This window comes from Ptychodera flava, chromosome 22 (assembly GCF_041260155.1).
Source record: "Ptychodera flava strain L36383 chromosome 22, AS_Pfla_20210202, whole genome shotgun sequence".
NCBI lineage: Eukaryota > Metazoa > Hemichordata > Enteropneusta > Ptychoderidae > Ptychodera > Ptychodera flava.
In genome coordinates, this window is record NC_091949.1 from 5,476,925 (window position 1) to 5,502,209 (window position 25,285).

Below are 25,285 nucleotides of genomic sequence, written 5' to 3' on the forward strand. Positions count from 1 at the left end.
GTGGGCCGCCAAAGGCGTCTGCCCGTTAAGAGGGTCATGGGTAATACATAATGTATATTTATTGCAGTGGGCCGCCGAAGGCAGCCCGCCGGTAAAGAGGGTCGATCATGGCCATGGCATAAAGTGAACTTTATTGTTGGTATTATGTTTTTGAAAATGTGGTGACCCCCCCTTTCCTACCAGTAAAAAAGCGATGACCCCCCCCTTTGCGGATTCCAAAATTACGATGACCCCCCCCCTGGATTTTGCCCCCCCCCGGCCGTAAAAACTGAATGGTCCCTTAAAACTAATCAGTCAACAGATTATGCATAATCCCTTCCCTGGCACTCCCCAAGTTTATTTACTCATCAGCTACTTGTAGATTGCGCTCTAAAAAGAGTACAACACTTCCACGATGTGAAAAAACTAAGGCCTTTTTCAAAAATCTGAGACACGGTTTTGTAGCCAGTATTCTGAAGACCAATTGCCCGTTAACACCTAAACAATAGCCCCTCTCCGCTCAGATTTTAACTTTTTTACGTGAGACCACCCATGCTCTTTACACTTTCACTAAGATCTTCAAACAAATTCATTGCACACTAATTTTCTTGATAAAACAAAAAAATTCATAGAAATAACATTCAGGTGATATATAATACTTTGGTAAAAGTACACATCTTGATGGCAAAATTGACGTTTGAAAATAGGTCGTCGCAAAGGCGGAAAGCTACCTTAATTGAGTAAAAAGCTGACGAAAATGATGAGATATGTCAATTAACAAAGGAAAAATCTACATAGAGTCTGATTTTATCAAAATTGAAAGCAGGCAGGATTATTACAAATAAAGTCAAAGCTTTTCGATAGGCCATCGATCACTGCATGATATGTTATGGTAAGATGGTTAGATGCGCATATTTTCAAAATTTAATTTTGACTTGTTTCCCAGTGTTTACATGAAGGTGTTAGGACGGTAATTGTCGAAGAACACCCAACGTTATGGTACCCCTTGTCTACTGATACCGAAACGTATTGTACAATTAAACTCCACAAGTTACAGGAAACTCATTGTCAAGTTACAGGTTTAGATGAATAATGACGGCCATTATTATGGTGAGAGCTACTTAAAAATTATAATGTCTTCGTCGTTACATTCAAAACGGAACTTGCCGTCGACTCCCTTGTAACACCGATTTTCGAAGAAAGACATGACTTTGCTGAATATATCTTTTGGAATGTTTTTCCTCGCATCTAGTATTTGCAGCAGGAAATCTAGAATAAAGTTTCCAACTTTTGAGTCTTCTTTGAAACATTCCGCGACGTCTGCATAATTGTATCTGGGTATGACTTTGACCTTGACATCTGGAAATCTCCGACGTAATATCTCTTGAAGATGTTTGGAACCGTAACAAAATTGTACAAGGTAGGGGTTGCTGTAATATGTACCAAGCTCCTTCTGAATGTCTTCCCATGAGCCTTCAAAAAAGCGGAATTGCACGCAGTTATTGTGGAAAACTCTTAATCTATATTGAAGTATTTGAAAAAGAATATACTCATATGATGTATATATTTTTATGCAAAGTTCTTGTTAGCTCTTTCTGAGAACACGAATGCGCTGAAACCTTGTCTTGGGCAGAACAAAGAAAGAAAGAAATTGCATCATAGACAATATAGGTCTTTGCGCATTGGCGTCAATGTCGCCCATTTGAAAGCGAAGTTTTGAGGTAAGTCAATTTGCTTCTCTTGTACCAGTTTTTGCAAGTTGAGATTAATTTTCATATTTGATTTTTAAATGCAATTGTTTAAAATATATTTAAGGAAAATGTGCAAAAGATTACGTCTTTCACTTTCAAGGCGCGTGCTACCTCCAGAATTGCCCCATGAAAGTTTTTTGAAAACGTGATGTTATCAATGTTGTTGGATGCTGTCTGCTAACGCCTCATATCGTTCTTCTGAAATTAGTTGTGTCAGAGAAGGGTTCTTTACCGTATATGGTCAGCGTATTTTTATATTTGAAGTGATTCAAATGCTATATTTCCTAATTGACAACATATTTATCAAGTTTGCTGGCATGACATTTAGGCCAACCTTTGGCATTCTCATGGCCACAAACTGCGCCCCGCTTCTTGCAGACTTATTTTTGTATTCTCATGAAGCAGAGTTCATGCAATCACTTCAGAAATCTGGGTATAAAAGGATTACCGAGCGATTTAACAACACCCACAGATATATTGATGACCTCATCAGTTTAACCAATCCTGGTATATCCAATTATCTACACCACATCTACCCAGATGATTTAGAAATAAAAGAAACAACTGAAAGTGTGCGGCATCATACCAAGACGTATGTTTTGAAATTAGACATAATACACTATATACTAAGCTGTATGACAAAAGAGACGATTTCAATTTTGAAATCATAAACTTTCCCTTTTTGTCAAGCAAAATACCATCATCTCCAGCTTATGGTGTGTATATTTCACAACTCCTTAGATACAGTAGAGCATGCAATTCATATGAAGACTTGCGAGTTAGACACAGCCTATTAGCTCAAAAGTTAGTGAGGCAAGGATTCTCAGGAAGTAGATTAGTGAAATCATTTAAGAAGTTCTATGGTAGATACGGAGATGTTGTATTAAAATATGACCTGTCTACTTCTCGAATGATGAGTGACAGCATACCAAATTTTGACTTACAAAAGTAATTTGGTGAATTCACCAAATAACTATGGATTTGTCGCTTTGGGTCAATCTTGACGGGTACAGCTAGCTGGCAGGGTATGCTTACCCATTCCGGACACCTAGTGCGACCACTATTTCGTGGTTCAAGATGACCCCGTTGCCTTTGTCATTTTTGATATTTTCCTTGGACCTGGTAAAGTTATACTTACCTTGAATGATAATGATTATTGGACCGGATTTGAAGTCTATTTATATAGTGTCCATTTTAATCGTCGTTGAGTAAGTTTTCCTGATGGTTTAGGGAGATTGTTTACGAGTTTGTCGTACACGCAAAATATGGACATAATAATGAGTACTCATGGACTGTACATGTACCATTATATGGCATAAGCATTTTGCAATAGTTGTAACTACTGATACGCTGAGAAATAGATATGTAGGGACATGGAGCCCGCCCTCATGCTTAGACAGTAAAATTCTTTTGTTTACTACTATTGGCTTTGCCGCCATTGTTTACAGTTGTAACAATGCATTGTACACTGTACGGACGACGGTCCAGTGAAATCAGCCGATTTGAAAATGATGAGGAATAAGAACGTTAAGAGGTTTTCAGTAGAGTCTTGCAACTCCTTTATTATTACTGTTATTAAGCTGTTTATATATTTTCAGTCAGTAATTTGACGCTTTGATGCATATTTACCAAAACCATGTGAGTTACCACCAATATACATGCATTATGCAATTCAGCATACAACGCAGAAAACGGACAATCGCCTGTGAATGCTGAGAGAAACTCTGCTATATCAGTGAATTTAGACTTTGAACGTGAACAAGCCTGGATTGAAGACAGCCAACAAAACTTCATCAGTCTGAAGAGTAGAGCCATAGATTACATGAAAGAAAGTGAAGCCCCAGTGAAAACTATTAAATCAGAAAGTAATACAGGAGAGCGAGTAGGCAATAATGAGAATGAGGTACAGATGAAACTCATGAAATCAAAACTGCTGATGTGTCAAGCCCAGCAATCAATGGTTCTGTACAAGATGTTGTAAACCTAGTTACACAGCATACGGAGCCTGTGCAACAGAATACTGATTCCAGTGTGTCTTGCAGTTTTAAGATGGAAACGCCAAACTTCCAAAGTTTTCAGGTGATGTCAGAGAGTATTTCACATTTAAGGCAGCTTTCAAACATATGGTCAACACGAGATACAGTAAACGTGATGCGGTAGCACTCCTGCGCACCTGCCTGCAAGGTAAACCACTTGATTTGATCAAAGGTTTAGGCACAGATTATGATGCTGCACGGGCATATCTGGACTTAATCTAAGATGATCCTAGATTTCTAGCAGATATTGCAAGATATTGTGAAGTTCAAGCCATTGAAGGGTGAGGAAGATGGCCGCTTCTGTGACTTGGTAAACACCTGGTAAGATATAGTTATAATGTTCTGAAAGAAGTAGGTCGACCACACGATATGGACAATAATCATGTTTTGGCCATGATAGTAAAGAATATGAGTGCTGACGACCGAAGATATTGGTTCCGTTTGCTAGAATCATTAAACCAGTCTGCAACAATGGAAGCTCTGATGGACTTGATGGCACAAGAAATGAAATCCCGTATGAGAGCAGCTGCACGATTACACAATCCAGTTCAAACAGCACGTACACAGGCTTTTAACTACGTATCGGATGACACCAGTAGCAGAAGTTCACTGCATTGTAAGTGTTGGATATGTCAGTCATCTAATCATTGGGTAGACCAGTACCGTAAGTTGATTGCAATGTCTCTGCAAGCACGTTTGGAAAAAAAGAAGGATTGTCATGCATGGTTCGGTTGTCTAAAGAAAGCAGGTAAAAACCACAGTTCGAAAAAATGTACAAGAAAACGTCACTGTCAGGAGATGACCAACGGTATGACATGTAACCTGTTCCACCATCCACTTCTACACACTGGTACAGACACTGTTACTGCTGTAAGCTCAGAGAATAATTCAGTTGGCGTGGCCACCATATACAGCAAAGGGACACTACCGCTAGTTGTTTCAGTAAACATTGTCAGTAACCATGGTAGACAGCAGCCAGCCAACGTGCTCCTAGGGTGCACAGAACAGCCAGATAAAGACATCCCTCGCAGAAAGTCTACAACTCAGAGGAAAAACCGTCAGTACTACTATTACAAAGGTTGGAGGTGAAGAAGAAGAACTCTGCACGAAAATATATGTTGTTCCTGTCCGCCCAGTAAACAAGAGGCAGATGTTCACAGTTAAAGCAGTTGGCATCCCCTCCATCAGTGATGACATATCTTAAGTCAATGTCATTGAAATATAAAAGCAACTGAACATTAAGCCAAATGACATTCACCGAGGAAGTGGTTCAGTAGACCTGTTAATTGGCATTGATCATGCAAAAATGCATGCTGGAGAAACCGTAGAAGTAGGTAACCTGATAGCCCGCCATTCACCACTAGGCTGGGTAGTATTTGGAGCATCCACTGAAGAGGAGTCTCAAAACTGCCAAGTACTGCATATCAAGTTTTCAGCACCTATTGACTTGACTGATTTCTGGACAACTGAGACAAAGGGAGTTACTGCAAAGTTGTGTGCCTGTAAGACTGAAGACCTGAGTCCTGCAGAAGCAGATGAAGCCAGAATTATTGATGAAAGCTGTGCTAAAGTTGGAAACCAGTGGCTCGTACCGTACCCTTGGCAAAAGGATCCAAGTCTGTTACCTGACAACAGAGTCCAAGCTGAGGAGAAATTGTATGCAACTGAAAGACTTATAATGAGAAATCCTGATCATGCAGAAGCATACAAAGAAATACAAAGAAATACAAAGAAATGGTAGAAATTCAGTTTGCCAGAAAATTATCCGATGAAGAGTTAGAGTCGTACCTAGGTCCTGTACACTATAATGCTCACCATAAAGTATTGAAACCAGAGGAGAAAAGTACACCCCTTGGTATTGTTTTCAAGTCATCAGCTGTGTTCCAAGGAAGAAACACACTGTTTGAATGACTACCGGATGAAAGGTCCAGATTTACTGAATAACCTGTGTGGAGTAATGCTGACTTTCCGTGAAAATGAAACAGCGGTCATTGGTGACATATCGAAGATGTACCACAGAATCCTGATACAAGAAAGAGATCAGAATAAACACAGATTTCTATGGAGAGATCTTGACGTCAGTAAGAAACCTGAAGTTTATGTGAAAACACTTCTTACATTGGAGATTAACATGCACCAGCCATGGCTCAGACAACACTGAAGTGTACAGCTGAAAACTGTAGCCCAAAGCAGTACGCATACTGAAGGAAAATACATACATGGATGATATCTGTGATTCAGTCCACATTGTAAACCAAGCCTAGAAACTGACAAAACAGGTAGACAAAGTCATGACTGAAGGTGGATTCAAATTGAAAGGTTGGGTGTCAAACAAGTCGCTGAATGAAGAAACACAAGACTCAAACAGAGTAGAACGGAAACTTCTCCAAAATGAAGCAGAAGAGAAAGTACTAGGAACAGTTTGGGAGCCTGAAGAAGATGTTCTCAGTTTCAAAGTCAGTATGAACTTAGACAGATATATAGCAAACCAAGAAGAGTATGATAATCCGAAACTGACAAAGAGAAGAGTTCTCAGTCAAGTACCACACATTTTTGACCCTATAGGCTTTGCAACAGCATTCCTGATCCGTGCAAAGATAGGTATGCAGCATTTATGGCTACAAGGCATAGATTGGGACCAAGAATTATCTCAGCCAATGCAACATGAGTGGATGAAGCTTTTCCAAGAAATGAGTGAGCTGAACAATGTAAGCTTCAGCAGATGTCTCACACCAGCTGATGCCACGCGAGATCCGAGAAGCCTTCGGAGCCTGTGCATGTTTCAGATGGCAACTGATTGATTGTACATATGATATTCATTGCAGCAAAATCACGTGTAGCACCGTGACAGAACTGACAACTCCGAGACTTGAACTACAAGCAGCAAGTCGCAAGCAAGTCGTTTGTATAAGACAATCACTGAACACACCAGATTTAAGATCAGTAAGCCGATATTTCTGACAGATAGCAGCATAGTACTGGCATGGATTCAGAAACCTGCAAGACGATTCAAGCCATTTGTATCTAACTGGGTTGGAGCAATCCAGAGCACTACAGATCCTTCACACTTGCGACACATACCAGGAGAATTCAATGTTCCTAATGATGTGTCACGTGGTATATCTGTCAAGCAGTTAACAGAATGATGGCAACATGGCCTGTATTCACTCGAGTCTGAATGGCCACAAGATGTTTCCTGGCCAGACCAAACTGAGCTAGACAAATAAGAACGTAAAACTCAGCAGATTCCTGTCACACAAGAGAGCCCTGAAATGCTTGATTACACTAGCTTTTCATCATGGATGAGACTGATCAGAGTAACTGCAAATGTCCTGAGATTCATCGACAATCTACGCGACAAGCAACAAAACAGAGCACCAATGAAACAAGGTCCACTGTCACCGAATGAACTCAAGGATACACAAACATACTGGATAACCAGAGCACAAAAAATCTCCATGAACGCCTTGCAGCTGGAGAATTCAAGACACTGAGTCCATTCAAAGATGAAGGAATAATAGGAGTTGGAGGTCCAGTAAATGCTTCATTCGTGTCATATGAGTCAAGTCATCCAGCTTTGTTACCAAACAGACACCATGTATCACTACTGATAATGCAACACATGCACCAGTTCGGACACACTGGCATTACAGCTACAGTAGCGAAAGCTAGAAGGAAATACTGGATCTTGAAGGCTCACAGACTAGCCAAGACTATAAAGTTCAGATGTGTATTCTGCAGAGAAAGAGACAAGAAAACTGAAACACAGTTCCGCAATTAGACCACAAAGCATTATGGAGTGATCTTCACATGTCTGAACAAAAGAGCCGTTCACTTAGAACTAGCTGTAGATTATCCAACTATGGAGTCTATGTAAGCACTTCGCCGTTTTTTCGCCATCCGAGGATATCCAGCAATGATTTTCAGTGATATTAGAAGTCATTTAGTAGGAGTAGAACAAGAACTCAGACGTATAGTGGAAGGATGGGATAAAGAGAAGTTACAAGAGCTCTGTGCAGATAAAGTCATGAAATGGAAATTTACCACGCCTGCAGCCCCACACCAGAATGGATATGCAGAATCACTCGTAAAGAGATGAAAAGCAGCATACAAAAACAGTCAATTGAAGAGCAAGTTCTGACACTGTTCGAGTTGTACAACGTACTACTTTAAGTAGCAAATCTTGTCAACCAGAGACCAATAGGGAGAATTCCAAATGATCCTGATGATTGAGCATACTTATGCCCAAATGATATCCTGTTAGGCCGAGGATCGACAGCCATACCGCAAGGACCATTTCGAGAGACGAAGAACCCAAGACACCGTGTAGAATTTGTGCAGAAGATCATAGATTCATTTTGGAAGCGATGGAGTAGAGATGTATTACTGCATTTGGTACCGCGCAGAAAATGGAAAGTAGAAAGACACAATGTACAAGTCAACAACATTGTAATAATATCTGACTCAAATGAAATACGAGGTAAATGGCATATTTGTCGTATTCTTGAAGTTTACCCTGGACAAGATAGTAAAGAACGTACTGTGCAGGGCAAAAGAGTCATAGGATTTTACAAGGGACCAGTCACGAAAGTTTGCAGTTATTTACCCAGCGGAAGGTTATTAGGATGAGCCCAATTGCCTCATCGAGTGGGAGAAAATGGTACGTTGAGAAATAGACATGTAGGGACATGGAGCCCGCCCTCATGCTAAGACAGTAAAATTTTTTTGTTTACTACTATTGGCTTTGCCACCATTTCTGTTTACACACAGTCCCTCCACCATTTTGTGAAGGGACCGTGGTTTACAGTTGTAACACAGCACTGTATACTGTACGGACGATGTTCCAGTGAAATCAGCCGATTTCCTGTTTTCTTCAGTAGAGTCTTGCAAAGAAGTAAGAACTCCTTTTTTTATACTGTTATTAAGCCGTTTATATATTTTCAGTCAGTAATTTGACGTTTTGAGGCATACTTGCCAAAACCATGTGTCGGACACCTCAGTGAGTTACCGCCAATATACATGCGTTGTGCAATTTAGCATACAACGCGGAAAACGGACAATCGCCTGTGAATGCTGAGAGAAACTCTGCTATATCAGTGAATTTACCATGTATACTTGAGAGATTTACCGGACACCAAACGTGGATCAGTTTACTGATGTTTATGAGGATGTTTTTACGGTCAATCAAGTTTAAGCCTATGCTTTTCGTAGTTGTCTGTCTAAACGGAAACTTACTGGTTGTATACGTTTAATGTTACTATTTACAGATCGAATAAAAACCAAATATATATGGTTTTCAGGACTCTGCTGCCTGTTTTCGTGTTCACATTCCCTGGGGGTCACAACTACGACAGCTAAGTTTGATGAATATATATATATATATATACCGTACGCTCTGTGCCCAAGTTCAGAGGTTGCCATAAAGCCATTATGGTGATAACCGGGAGGGCACATTGTATACATTTTGTGTATATATATATATATATATATATATATATATATATATATATATATATATATATATATATATATATATATATATATGCTTCAGCTATCATGAATCAAAGTTGAACGGCAAATATATCTGACAAATGTGATTATGCAATAGCCTATTCTGTCTATCGGACTATATTCTTGATTTATGTCAATGTGTGATATATGTACCACCCACATGAAGCAGGATATTCTCGCTGTTACGTAGCGGAGATCGTAAGATACTTACCTGAGTTCAATGAAGTTATGATAAAACCTCCCTCGTTCACAAACTCGTAGAGATCTACATAGACTTGTCCTACGTCGGCAAAGTAATACGCACAGTGGAGACAGTGGATGATGTCAAAGGTTTGTTGGTTCATATTTTCCCGTGACTCCCTGATGAATTCGCTGATAGTTAGCGCATGAACATCAAATGTGACATTATAGAAGTGACCATCTTCCTGCTTTGACGTCACAGAATTCTTGAACCTTTCAATTTCTTGTTCATTTGGTTCCACAACTATATAATGGACATATTGAACTCTACTCGACAGAGCATCAATGATCGGAATATCAATGAAACCTGAAACGCATAATGTGCAAATACAGTTAGTAAATAAATAAATAAAAAATAAATAAATAAATAAATAAATGGACGAATGAACGAGCGTACGGTGGTATAGAGATGTCATATTTCATTTCATCAATAACCCCCGCCGCAGGCATATATGGACGAGTTTTTAATGAATTTGCGATATATAGCACAAGCCGATAAGTTAGTGCTATATAGAGCGAACTGTACCATAATCTCGTGTATATGCGCCTTCAGCAGGGTAATTGTCATTATATTATATTAACTTGTGTATCTGTCGTCTTGTTGGAGTGTTCTCGTTTCTTTCAGACCCAAATGCAAAAACTGGACGTCTGAGAGATCGAACGACGGAAATTCGAGCATTTAATCCACTGAAGTGGACGGCAAAGATTGACAATGCAAATGTGGCAAAGTGTCAAAATTTTAATTAGACATTATTAAACGAGCATAAATAGTCTCAAACTGTGTTTGAAAACATTCATTAATTTCAATTATTAATTTATTAATTTATTAATTTATTTATTTATTTATTTATTTATTTATTTATTTGTTATTTATTGTTTATTCACTACCCTTCCCGCCCAAATTCCTGCAAGCTAAATGCTCTCCCTTTTATTTGTTTCCGCATTAACCCTCTATGCCGTATATTAGCATCGGTGTACTGAGCTCTCGTCTAATCAGAATCGCACATGCTAGCATGATATAAAATAATTCCAAATGTACTGTTAAATTGTAATTTTGACTTAAAAACAACGTACCGTTGGCAGGCCCGACAGAGAGGATCCTTAGCGTTGAATGATCCATAAATGTAAAGTTGTTAAGAATAGTAATCAGACTTCTCTTGTCTTCATGATTCCATTCCCCAATGTAGTGCTCATTAAAAACAAGCATTCTCTTAACATACTCATCCTTATGGCGCGGTAGGACTTTTGGTACAAACGTCATGGTACCTTTAATGAAACAGACATGCAAATATACAAATGTATTATTTATAAACATCCATTGTGTGTACCGTTACATCCAATTGATCCTTTCTTTAGATGTGAACATTATCCTCTTACCTTTTCTGCCTGTTAAACCTAAATGTTTACTATACATTGTGAAAACATGCTTCATATATAATGTATCTCGCTCTGTCACCTTCAATTGAAGCTTATTGATGATGTAACAGCCAACCAAATTTCAAATTGAATGAAACATCACCAAAACTATTTAACAACTGCCCTGTACCTTTGGTAAGAAATTATCCACTATGAGCACGCTCCTGGTTCAATGATGATCATACACTTTGACGCACGTATTAGTACATTCGTTGTTGTAAAATTAAAATATGCCGCGGAAATCTGTTACAGCGCTGATCTTCAAATTATCGTTCTGTAGAACACATCCATACGTAGCGAGGGGGTAGTTTATAAAACGTTTGCACCTAGGATCTTGCAGTGTATAGTAGAACAGTGAACAGCAATCAATTTGAAAATCTACAATTCTAAGATACCTGGTTTTCTTTGATACATTAAGAATAAAGTTAAAAGATCTTTGTCAAGGCGTCAGATTAAACGTGTTTTCCAAATATGCCATTTAGTTTCTGACACAGTTGCATGTCTCATTGCAAAGTTTGCCACATGATTAGTGGGGCTACCAGAATTCAACTAGTCAAGTTATTTAGAATAGGACAGCGATCTCTATAAAGCATATCTCGTTAAGTATGACCTCGATCGAGTTAATACATGTTTTTACGGGATACGCGCACATACTGTAATGCTTATTTCAGTGGAACATGCTTGAGCAAGTTATTCTATTTTATACTGCTGTCATTTAATTTAAATCGGTGCAAAGAATCTACTATTAATAAGAGAGCTGGTACGTTCGAATCATGACTATGATGGGATACATGTATATAGAAGCATGGTAACTTGAACACTGCAATGGCTCTTTACTAGTAAAACAACAACGAAAGAATTTGCTATGACGTAAGCTTACTGTGCAATCTCCGGAAAGCCCAGTCAAAGTTTTCCCAATCGCCATGGCTGATGGCGGATATTATGTGGGAGTGGAGAAATCGCTAGGAGCAGACCCATTACATAATCAGTATCAGTACCATCCAGCAGAGAATGTCTGAATACGGTGTTTGTGTTTAGACACATATATTAGTTCGACCTGAACACACGAGAGATATTTTAAAGAATTGTAAAAATGTAGTTTCTCAAGATGGACAGGAACACGGGCAGGGAGAGTTGGTTCACCATTCGATGTGTAGAGTTGATGCTGAAGATGTACTCCACAAGAGTATTGAAGATACGTCTAGTCAAATGGAGGCCATATCATCTATATGCACTATTTGCATCGCGGCATATGGAAGGTAACCATAATTAATTCAAATGACATTGAGTTTTTACAGTGTTTTGCTGCATTAAATTAGTCCGGCAAGCCTCAAACTTACTCTTCCACCAAGTCTAAGGCATAAAAAACAAAACACAATGTAAAACATAGACCCATTTACTATTTTTATTAAGATTGTAAGCACTAGACTTGTTTTTCATTCCTTGCGATCTGAGGACTTCAACCGAAAAATTTTACAAAAGGCGCAAAATTTAAAAATATCACTTTTCAAACATCCGCAGTAATACCATTAAAAACTGTAATGGTAACTGCTTTAATAATTGAGGAAGGGAAAAGAAAACCGCCTGCTCCATCATTAAGGCTACAATTATTGCAGTTAAAAGGGACCTGAACATGACTTACCTTTCTTATTTATGGTTACCATCGATATGTCACGAAGCCAAATGGCGAATGTAAAGTACACAGTCTTATTTTATTTTATTTGCTCATCAACAGCGCCATCAGGCGGCCACTTACAGACGAGAAAATAAAGAAAAGAATAAAATGCACTGAAATTTAAACAAACCAAAAAGTACCCTAAAAATAAAACAATGACAAAAACAAATCAACATGTCTTTTAAAAGTTGAATCGCAAACCTTATCAATCAAATCATTAAAAAGTCGTGACGTACGTCCAATCAGGCCATTTTTTGTAACATCAACTCTACAATAAGGGATATGTAATAGAGGTCTATGTCTAGCAGAGTGTCTAGGTACGCATAGACCATAAAAACCTGTACAATCTGTAGAGTCATAGAAAGATAAAAGGCATTTACGCACAAACATACAATCAAATAGTTTCCTACGTACGAACTAAGGTTGAATTTTAAATAAATTATAGAACAATTTATAGTCACAATTACACCAAGATGAAGAGTCACTGTGACTCCCTGCTTATAATGTAAATATCTAAAAATACGTTTCTGAATTGACTCAATACGGTTTGCCTGACTGTCAGAAATTGAATTGAAAATTACTGTATTATATTCTAAAATTGGACGCATCATAATAATAAATAGATGTCGAAGGACAGCAACCTGAATGATCAAGTTAAAATTGCGTTTAATGAGACCAATCATGCGATTAGCTTTACCTACAATAGAGTCAATGTGATGAACAAAAGTGAGTTTTGAATCAAAAATAATGCCCAGATCCTTAATGTGAGAAACATGATCGAGCAAACAATTATGCACATGGTAATTAAACTTCATGGGTTTCTTTTTTAAGGTGATGGTAAGTACCTTACATTTGCTGGCATTCAAATCTAAGTGCCAAATTTTTGACCACTGTTATCTGCAGACTTTTGTAAGTGCTTGTTATCATCAAGAGTTTTAACACGACTGAAAAGTTTGGCATCGTCTGCAAACAGCAATGACTGAACAGATACAGTCATTGGCAAGTCATTTATATATAATGTAAATAACAAAGGCCAAAGAATGGAACCTTGTGGCACACCGGATGTGATCTGGTTCGACTTTACATACTTCAAAATCCCGAGGCTTCTGTACGCCTTGTGCATTAACTCTATAGATCAAATCGTGAACCAACTCTCAATATATGTGGAACCCCCTTTGCTAAGAATTTCCACCCGTGCTTCGCAAACCCCAGTTCGGAAAACCCTTCAAAATATCTCTCACTTGTTTGTCCCGTTCACCATTGTCAAACTAACAAATGTAACACAAATATCATGTTCTGAAATTCTTCGTCGAAATAACACGCTTATAAAACGCAACATTGTTCTAATTAGGCTGGCAGTGAATCCCACACTTACGAAGTAAGGACGCCTCTCTTCCGGTATATCATACGAACTCTTACCAAATTACTTGCAGAGCTGCATTAACTGTAGGGAGTCTCTGTGTCAGATCTGCAAAAATGTCTGTTTTCAACCTTATGTAACTTTGCTTATTTTCTACATGCATGTTAATTAGCATTATACTGCAAATAGCTACTCGTGCCAGATGACATTTAGACAATATGGCGGCTCAGGGAGGATAACTTGGATTACACGGTAGCAAAAACTAAAATGGCCTGGAAACGTGCAACTTCTCATAGCAAACGGCTTACAGACGTACAGCGCCCAAGAATGGTTGACAAAACCTTCAGGCTTCTCAATGTGGATTATGCATACATTTTTGCAGATACTTAAAATTCTTATTTGTACACACACAATATGCTGATATGCATACATTTGTGCAGATACTTTAAATTCTTATTTGTACACACACAATATGCTGATATTTCTGGTTCATTTCTGTGGATCACGTACAGAACTGCTAATCGAAGAATTTATCATTAGTCAGGATCATTAATCATACAAAACATCTAACTTTACCTGGATACTAGCTCACACATTAGTGACATGACGACCTTTGGTTTAGGATTTTAAAAACACCGATGAATTACTGAGATCTAAGATAAAAGTGCATATAACAGGGCCTACTATGATGGGAATTATCTATGAAGCCTTAGCTACACCATATCAAAAATACAAACGATTACGAAGTTCATGTTATAACATAGACCAAGGCAAGATCCAACGATTTCGTAGATTGAAACATAACATAGTATATCCCAACGTTTTACGATTCAAATGTGTTTTTCCCTTTTTCTGGATGTCAAGTTGTTTTCCTATCGAAATAAGGGTCTTCCGCAGTGAGAAATACTGCTTAAAGTACAATGGTAATCCGCAGGCCTAAGACATACGGATATTTCACTAATTTGTCTTGCGAATGAATGCTATTTAGTCAAGGCAAGGTTGTAATGGAAAATACAGTGTAAAGTATTTTTGTGGTAAAGACACTAGATGGATCATCGAAACGAAGCAATACAACTATGTACATTTGCTTCAACAATGTTTTTCGTCATGGAATTCACAAGTGGGCATTAGGCTAGGGAAATGGAATTCATTTATCTAAAAATTCATTTATCTAAAAATGTAGATTTGAATTACAAATAAATACATGTATAAATAAATATATAGTAGTACCAGTACGGTAGTATGCATCTGTCAGTCTCGGGAGACTATTGAGTTACATACATAAATAATACTATCGAAAGGGAATAAGTTCGGACACGCCGTTGTGAGACACGATAATTAAATGCAGCTGCATGTATTTTCTGTCCTCCACACATACATACATGAATACCAAGGGCAAAACACAAACACAATCACTCCACTCACAGTAAACAGTCTTTTATCCGACTCTTCAAGTTGTCAACAAAGAATTCTCTGTGACGTCGATCCTTGGCAGGAATTGTTTTACTTGAAATATGCTGAAAACAAATGGTTTTACAAAATTTGACATTATGAATAATGTTGAGGTTCGCAGTAGATGGTTGCATGCCTTTATTTCATACGGAGATATCTCTCTCACGAGAAGCAACAACCTCCAAAGAGAACCGTTCAATATTCTTTGCAAGAAAATAACTTGGAGGTCATTCAATTAAAAAACTAAAATGTCTGGAAATGTACTGAGCTGCGTTGAATTAAAACGACAACAATCAACATTGTAGGCTAGTTCGCGTGCCGTCGTTTTTCTTATGTCATAACGGTTTCCAGATTAGTGTAGACTATCTCAAGAGCGTAAGTAGAGTACGTTAATCCCATCTGGAGGAGTGCGCATGCAGCTGCCAGCAGGAAGTATTTCGTGGCTACCGAAAGTAGCCTTCGATTGAGAAAGCATGGTCCACAAAAGCGAAATATCAAAGATATGGCCGGGAATGAGAGAACAGTTGAAATTGTCAGAGTTACAGTCCAGCTTAAAACTCTAGTTTCCGATGCGTTTACAAAAGGTGTGAACTGGAACTGTGGGCTGTGGTCGGTCTATTCCGCTTGGCGTCTATGCCCCATAGACGTGTGTACATATACCTGAGAAGTAGAGGTGACCGGAATGTTGTTCACGCTTATGTTTTGACGATGTGTCCGTCGAATTCCGCCGAAAATCACACGAAACGAGCGTACTTGAAGCAAATTAAGTATCAGGTATGAATTTTGAGAATGATAGGGAACGATCGACGGTTACATGATAGATGAAACTTGCTAATTTTCACAGTAAAATCGAACGTCGAAGATGACATGGTGGCATAATCCCTATACGAAATAGCCATTTTGTTTCCTGACTTTCTACTTCTCAGGTATATGTACACACGTCTATGAGGGCATAGACGCCAAGCGGAATAGACCGACCACAGGTGACTGTGACTGGAACTGGTCGTAAGCGCGCAATATAACGCAGAACGCTAGACTGAGCTGAGCTTCGAACAGTAGCTGGTGATACATCTTGCGCACAACTGAGAGGCTGTTCATTGTCGTTTACGTTATTTTTACCTCGTTTTCCTATAACACGTATTTAATAAAACTGTTCCCGTACAAAACAAATAACGGCCGAAAATCCAAATAGTACGTCCTTGTCTTATGCTTTAGGGTGACCCTTTTATTTTTTTGTTTCTCATCTCCAGAGGAATACTCGGGCAAGGCAATCGGTCGAAATAAAAAAACAAGTACCAAAAAACAGTATTTGTTTCAGTTCAATGTTCTGTCCATTCAGTCTCTACAATTTTTAAGTACACAAAAAACCGTGTATTTGTTTCAGTTTAATGTTCTGTCCATTCACTGTCACTGCAACTTTGGATCACGATGTGATTTCTCATTGACGTGAACATCTTATAATTTATAGGAGGGAGCGTGTTTACTCTTTTCAATCTGGGAAAACAAAATGTAGAGGACCATACCTTAGATACGTAGACCAGGATATACAACCAGGTGGGACTCGAACCTCGATTTTCGCCTGTTACACGCACGAAATGCGCCGTCATTGTTAACGAATTGACGAGCAACCACAGATAGGGGCTCGGCTTGAAAATATGGTTTACTTGTGAACTCACAAACGCACTATTTGTGGTGGCCGCAGCAATCTTTTGAATGCATGATGTGAAAATCGTGGGATTAAACTTGAATTGAAGACCTTACAGAGAGATTTCGAAAATATGTTGTGATAAAAAGGGCAAGCCACTCAGAATTGTTAACGATCGAGTTAAGTTATAAGTTGTTCAAATGAGCAATTTAAATCAATGATATGATGTTTTTCGGTATTATGAAATGTCCGCCCTAAGTTACATACACAGTACTCAAAAGAAAATCCCTATCTGCTTTACATTTACAATCAATGTTACTCCTGCATTAAACGGTCTCTCGCACGTCACTAATTTAACATTTACGTGGCGAACTTTAGAAAACTGATATTTTAAGTCAATATCTTACGTACAATTCAGGTGCCGTCCTTCCATTGGAGTTGTCACAGATATTACAATATTTCCCGGTTTATATTGCAATTTTATAGGTATACAGTGGTTGAGGTATGTACTTTAATGGACACAGGTGACGAGGTTTGCTACAACATGGATACTCGATTAGCAAGTTCATGGTGCGTACATGGTATGATAGACTGAGCGCTGCCCTAATTCATATGTTGTACAATCATTGGCGTATTTATATCCATGGTTTAGTGAATTACACGCTTTGTCACGTACAGGCACCTGGTGGTTGGGAGTTATCACCTGTCATTTAGAAGACGCCAATTGCATGCAAATTCGAAGTATAGAGTAGCCCGTCTCCATGCCGAAATAACCGTGATTTCTTTAGTTTTTAGCCTATCAGAATGCATAACATAGTCTCAACTTATGCAAATGATATTCACTCAAAATTTTCGAAGAGTCGTTCTACTAATTTTGTTACAGTAGTAGCAGACGTTACTGACACTGTGTCGACAAAAACGACGCTTTCGTCGGCTGAAACTTTGTAAGTTCGTGCTGGTCACACCTTTAGGACTTCAAAACCGTTTGCGGAATGAGGAATGAGCTGGAGCAGGCGTGTTAAATTGGCAAAACTGTTAGGCTGCATTTTGCGATTGGGTGTGTATGGATATGTGCACATGCCGTAACGGTTGTTACTCTCACATTCCTGGCCACTGGCCGGGAGTGTGCGATCGACGGTGTGGGAAAATCGACCCTACACTTTTCAGAAATCGTCCCACACGGTGTAAAAATGCTCATGTACGACAGCTTTATATTATTACACAAGGCTTAGCTCTAATTGGATAATAAGAGCCGTTTCGTCACCAACATATTGCGCGATGAGTAGCACAGGGACCTTGGCACAGGCATCGGAACTATAAAGTAAGCAGGTCACAGTCCAATGGCAGACGACAATATTGTTATAATTTTTGATAATGTCGTGCGTCGTAGGTGCATGTCAGAATCACAAAAGATGGTCGGATTTAAAAATAAAAACTGAACATGGGTCACTTGGAACATATATCGCAAAGCTTTCAAAATGGATATCTCGTCCGGAGGAAAAGATGAAACATTGGCAGTGAAACTCACCACGTAATTCTTGTTAGTCATGCGGAATAATACATGGCCACGCAGTAATCACTGATACACTTAAAATAGGCTATTCATTCAATATAATATGTCCAGTTTGAAATCAACACATTTTATGGTCATGTCAGAAAAAGCATCTCACACACCAAGGACCTGGGATCAGATTTCTCACACTCGATGGGGATATTATGTCTCACACGAGCCGAGACAAAATATTCCAAACTCGTGCGAGATATCTGATCCCAGGTCCTTGTGAGTGTGAGATTGTATTATTCTCAGTGACAAAGTACTTGTCATTTCTTATCAATGCCTCACGTTAGCGGGACCTAAGGTCAATCCGTATAATTCGTAATCTCTATAGTTACATTCATGACAACTAAACATGATATATTGTCAGGTGCTGCTAACTTGTAAATTTCTTCAATTTTACGAAATCATAACAAAGCATGTTTCGAAGGCTGATATACTGATTCAACATATTTTTGACCTTGACCTAAACTTTTGGAGGTGGAAGTAGAGCTGTTCGTAACTGCCCTCCCACTGGCATATGCGAAAAAAACGCCCTCCAGTGTCTATGGTCTGCCCGCTCCCGACAACAGTTCACGCTTCCTACGGCCCTCTCCCCACCATTGAAATTTCCCAGAGCCTAATACATGTACATATTCCTACATGTACTGGTCATCTACGCAACTATTTATCTATCAACCAGTGTGCGTTCGTTCAGAGCATGGAAGCAATAAGCTAATACATGGCAAGATCAACGCAAAACTGTAAAAGAAAAAATCTTATCATTTAATTCTTTGGACATTACTCCCTTATAAGTTAGGCGCTAACTCTTCCCTGTATTTCTATCAACCATGGCATTCCCCTCAATCTACCTACTTTCTGGTAGCCACTGCCAGAAAATTTTTCCTCAGGTTGCCCACTGTAAAAACTGAAATTATTCGCTGACCACTGTAAATATCGACTCTCCCCCCCCCCTCGCCCGCAGGTTGGTGTTTAAAACTTGGAAAACTGCACATGAACACCTTTTTGCACGAACAGCTCCGCTGATTGACCTGTATAGTACCGATGTATTGTCTAAATATTTAACATAAAAGGTAACCATTTACATGCAGGCTCAGTACTTTTACAGCTAATCATTTCCCGTCTGCCAAGAGGCATTATCAAACAGCTTCGCCAACTGCCGAAACAAATATGGCCAACCTCGACAATGTCACAACAACATTCTTCAAGTTTCTACACAAAATAAAACTGTCGGAACTTTGAAGTTGTTTTCACGGTTGCTTTGGATCATGGTGTGATTTTATTGCGTGAGCATCTTGGAGTTTATAGAAGGTAACGTGTTTACTCTTATTACGCCGGGAAAACAAAAAATAGAGGACCTTACCTCAAATACGTAGACCAAGATATGCAACCAGGTGAGACTCGAATCTGAGCTTTCCCCTGAATAGCTATGTGCACGAAGTGCGCCGTCAGTGTTTATTGAAACAACGAGCTGCCAATGATATGATTGAACTTGTCAATACACTCACGCACTATTTGTGATTGCCGCAGCAATCTTTTGAATGCATGATATAAAAATCATTGGATTTAACTTGAATTGACGACCTGATAGAGAAATTTTTTGCTCATGTGTGTCACACACGTGAGCATATGGTTTAGCGATGTCTGTTTGTATACCCGATATCTCAAGAACTGCTGAAGGGATGTCAACCAAATTTTGTACACAGCTTCAGGATCTAAATTGCAAGAACTGAAAAGGCGTGGCTTGGATATTAATGAAGTTATCAAAGTTTTAATTTTTCTGTTACATGGTTGTCTATGAGAGAGCTTTCGCTAACGCCGCGTATGACAAGTGAAAACGATCGATTGACGAGATCGACTGTTTGAGGGCGCCGTGAAATGAGCTAGTTCAGATTGGCTATAGCTGGATAGCTCTGGTTTCAACCTCGTATTGAACGTTAAGAATATGATATTTTATGACTTATTCGACTCACTACTCAAGATAAAATATCGTTTAGCAAATTAGCTTTACCCTTGGTGATTGATCGTTTCTCTCGCTGCTCGATCGCCAGAAATGACTACATATGTTCTCCCCCATATACTAGCCTCATGGCATTATCGGTTCATTCACTTGACTTCGTAAATCCGAGACTGCAACTACGTAAACGTCCGTATTCCATTGCAAATCCTTATCATGGCATAAATTCTTGACTTTCAAAAAATTTGAAACAATTAAAAATTACCTCTTTTCTTTCCCCCCGACCCCAATAAATTAAACAAAGTCGTCGCCGGCCGCTTGAAATGTGGCAAGGCGAACCGGTTATAGACAATACACGAATCACAGGATCCGAGATTTGACGATAGTGGAAATAAACTAATCAAATGGCGCGTCGCATCAATGTCAATCGACTTGATTGGACAATTAGATCATCGCATTATCTGACTCTGAGTGAAGCTTCCGTATGCGGGAAGTAAGATAGCGAGGCAAGTTCCCGTTATAGATTCGCCCTTAATTGAAGTGTAGATCACATTTTCACATGTAACTTTTTATAATTCTGTGTAAAAGCCGATCATAAAGGGTAAATGAAGGGTTGGTGTTTGATTTAAACTTGCGATCGTTCCGTTTTCTATGTAAACGCCGATAATAAAGGTGAAAGAAGGGATATCGATATATGTTTTCAACCGACAATCCCCCGTTGTCAGGCGGCGACGGCTGTTAATGAAAGCCCTGAATTATAGATATGGCTCGGCCGTTGAAATACATCTTACCCTCTGATATTATGTGGCTTACGTTAACTGATGATAAATGTTTACAAAGACAAAAGGAGCTGACTGATTAAAATGCTGTCCCATTTCCTATCGAAATGAGTTTTAAAAAACCCTCTACAGGGGACCGCCAAATAATTGAAAGCAAAACTGGATAACTGGCCAGAAAATGAAGATATAAATTTTAATGGGGCCAGTGTAATTAAATTCTTTGTTCTGCGTCCGTAATTTTGCAAAGTGAGCAGGTAAGCAGTTGGAAAGAACCACATGTAGAAAATTTCACACTTTCACTTTTTACATGCTGATTGTTTTGGTATTTTGAGTCAAAAACACGATTTTTTTATCCCTTAACAGTATTCCTATAATATTGATCTTCCTGTGTGTAGAATATCTTGGTCATGAAGTTCCTGTTTTTGGGTGAAATTTTGGAATAAAAATGTACGAGAGGCACAGCTGTACATTTTGGCGTTTGAGACTACCGTTAAGTCTTGATTGACAAGGGATTACGCTAAGCAAGCAGCGTCACATTATTCGCATGCACTTGGACAACATCCGCTGTGAAAAATCCCATTAACACCTACCGTTCACTGCGTGGGTCAAGACCATAATGTGTACCTGGCAATTAGGCGTCGAAAGGTGGGTCTTACCGTTTTTCTCATAAGGGTGGCCGCTCCCAAAAGATCACAATTTATCGACACAATCGGACAAGGTCAGATTTATGACATTATTGACGGTACAATTTCAGATTACACAAATGGCCCACACACTAATGTTATATCTGGGACATTTTTGTGCTTTTGTAAAAGCACCAGGAGTGGTGGATAAGTTCCGTAATGTTAAACATCTTTGAAGAGGCCGTCCCGTATACATAAATGGTACGTTCCACTGGCGGCCTTAGCGACAGCGGGAACACTTGAATACCGCAACAGACACCCTTCACATCGTCAACATTCAAGCAACATTCGGCTTCTTTCGGCCGAAGTTTCGGCTTCTGTCGGCCCCTCGACATTTCGACATCCCCGTTACGATTTATTTTTTTCCCTTCAAACTTATTAGTAATAGACAGATCAGTCATATTCATAAGCGTGACCTTTGCGTTCTCACCAGTATGACTTTTACAGTGCCGTTTAGGTGCCGCTTTTCAAACTTTGACAGTGTCGGCGGCTATTGCTATTGAAAATGACATGAAACTCTTTTTCTCACGGTTTTTCACCATGTTCTCACAAACTTTAAAGCATGTGAATGCTGACACTATACTTCTCAGTGTTTTTATTTGTAACATTTGGCACGAGTTCCCCCAACCAGGTAGTGCCGAAACGTCTTTGGTACGCGTTGCCTAAACGTCTTGGGGTCGGAAATTGTGCTGCCGAAACGACTCTGTGCCGAAAGGTCTAGAAACCCGACATTGTTCGTTCGATGAGAATACTAAGTAAGTTGAACAATTTATGAATAAAAATGAAATATCAGAAACCGTGGCACTGGAACTACTTGGGATTAGAAAATTCAAGGTGGAAACAAATTGCATGGGCTTCAAGACAGCGACAGCAAATTTTCCGGAGGCAAAATACGTAGCGATGCAGAAATCACACGCCACAAAACAATAGCTGCTTTGGTTTGCAGACGTTTTGGCACAATGGCAGTGAACTGATAATGTCGAAGTCGTTTCAATCCCGCGGTCCCGTTTTTCCTTGTCCCATTTCGTTTCCGGACCGCGCTATTTCCCAATAATCGTACAATGCAACCACCCTACCTCTAAATGAGAAACCGACCTTGACAAGGTAAAAACATACGTCGACTAACAAATGTTCATCGTACACCGGACGAATGTGAATCAAATGATTTTATGGGAATGGACACGACAACATTGTTATCAGTTATCATGGCAGTAGCCAAAATGCTGCAGGACCGAAGACAAATTTCAATATGAATTTGACCGTCACAACGTAACGTAATCGCCCTGAGTTTTCATCAACATGTCACAATTGGTCGGTAAACCATTGAATGAGACGCTTACGGGCTAACTACTTGAATACAGTGCAAAACGCCATCCCAATCCTGAGATTTACGGGTCTGATATCATATTCGCCTGGAATCGATGGTACTCATGTTGCATACGAACGACAGAAGGGAGTAATATCTATCTGTGACGTATGACGCTTGACGAGCGGTCTATCGCATGCAACTTGCGCTTGATGAAATGACGTACTTTTCGCTATGTTCATGTTTTCTCAACCTCTCTCCTTTGACTTTTATGCCGACGACAGGCGATTGGTTCATTTTAGCAAAAATGACTCCAGAAACGGTCTTCACCCACAGAAATGCTGTACAGAGTGAGGACGAACTATTGTCTCAGAAATGCTCGTAGTTTGATTACCGTATTCCTCCGATTCTAAAACCCCGCCCGATTATAACGCCCCCCCAGGATTATTTCATCGATTCGTAATTGGCTGTTAGTTCGTTTATAACGCCCCAGGGGGGTAGTGTTAATCGGTTTTCAAGGCGCGTGAAGATCTAAAAAATGGCTGCTCACTGAATCCTCGGTTACTCTAACCGTAATGAATCACAGCCTGCAGCATGGAGCTGTTCTTTTTTATCTCCATGATCACAGACACCGCAAATGTACATCCACATACAAACGCAGATATTTTTGTTGTCAGCCAATATTGTTTTCCCTATATCACTCATCGGGCTCGCTTTCATTCCGCAGCCGTGAGTCGTTTCCGAGGTCGAATTGAATGCTGCCATAAACTTACACTGTAGTGTACGCTTGTCATGGAGGTAATTAGTCCAAGCGCTCGTGTAGACGGCATCGAGATGCCGAAGCAGTTCCGACAGTTAGGCCGAACAGTTAATACTCTATTTAAACCTTAGGGAGCGTTCAGTTTTGTACGGCCTGGGGGGGGCGGCAAAATCTTGTCGCCGGTGTTCAAAAAAAATATAGACCCCCTGCATTTTTTGTGAAAAAAAGATGACACCCCCCCCCTTTGTCAGACGAAAAAAATTGATGACCCCCTCCCCCTGAAAAATAACCAAAACCCATATGTCAAATTTACCCGCATGGTTGGGATTTGAACTCCGGTACGTGGCGCACTTTATTCGTGTAGCAGAGATGCCAGTGCACAAACTTCTCAGCCACATCCATTGAAACGTCTGTTAATTAGGACGACTGTAAGGCAATTTTTAACTTCATTTCCATAGACAACTCATGTCCATGGACATTGTATAAAGTAAACTTTATTGGAGTGGTTCGCCAAAGGCAGCCCTCCGGTTAAGAGGGTCATGGGCCATTACGTAAAGTCAACTTTATTCTAGTGGGCCACCAAACGTGGCCAGCCGGTAAAGAGGGTCGATCATGGCTATTGCATAAAGTAGACTTTACTGGACAGGGCCGCTGAAGGCGCACGGCCATTACCATTATTCAGTGCGTGATCCCAGGGGTCCCTCAAAAATGTTTTTAATACAAGCCGCGGCTTCAATTGGGAATTTTACAGTAAGATTGCTGTGGGGTATTACATAAAGTCAATTTATTGTAGTGGGCCGCCGGAGGCGGCCCGCCGGTAAAGAGGGTCAGATCATGGCCATTGCATAAAGTAAACCTAATTGGAGTGGGCCGCCAAAGGCGTCTGCCCGTTAAGAGGGTCATGGGTAATACATAATGTATATTTATTGTAGTGGGCCGCCGAAGGCGGCCCGCCGATAAAGAGGGTCGATCATGGCCATGGCATAAAGTGAACTTTATTGTTGGTATTATGTTTTTGAAAATGTGGTGACCCCCCTTTCCTACCAGTAAAAAAGCGATGACCCCCCCCCTTTGCGGATTCCAAAATTACGATGACCCCCCCTCCCTGGATTTTGCCGCCCCCCCCCCCGGCCGTAAAAACTGAACGATCCCTTACAACTAATCAGTCAACAGATTATGC

At 39.7% G+C, this 25,285-nt stretch overlaps 1 protein-coding gene across 3 annotated transcripts; it reads right to left on the reverse strand.

Moving 5' to 3' along the window:
• Window positions 1-305: 305 nt before the first annotated feature.
• LOC139122528 (histamine N-methyltransferase-like) lies at window positions 306-20,112 on the reverse strand. Of its 3 annotated transcripts, XM_070687992.1 has the most exons (5): window positions 13,984-14,074; window positions 12,576-12,684; window positions 10,592-10,783; window positions 9,489-9,824; window positions 306-1,452 (listed from the first exon to the last, which is right to left on the reverse strand). In XM_070687992.1, the coding sequence occupies exons 2-5, from the start codon at window positions 12,595-12,597 to the stop codon at window positions 1,097-1,099; spliced, it is 906 nt and encodes a 301-aa protein (XP_070544093.1). In that variant the 5' UTR covers window positions 12,598-12,684; window positions 13,984-14,074; the 3' UTR covers window positions 306-1,096. The 3 variants fall into 3 exon arrangements, with proteins under 3 accessions (XP_070544093.1, XP_070544095.1, XP_070544094.1); XM_070687994.1 differs by lacking the exons at window positions 12,576-12,684; window positions 13,984-14,074 and adding an exon at window positions 19,984-20,112; XM_070687993.1 differs by lacking the exon at window positions 12,576-12,684.
• Between the last annotated feature and the right edge of the window lie 5,173 nt (window positions 20,113-25,285).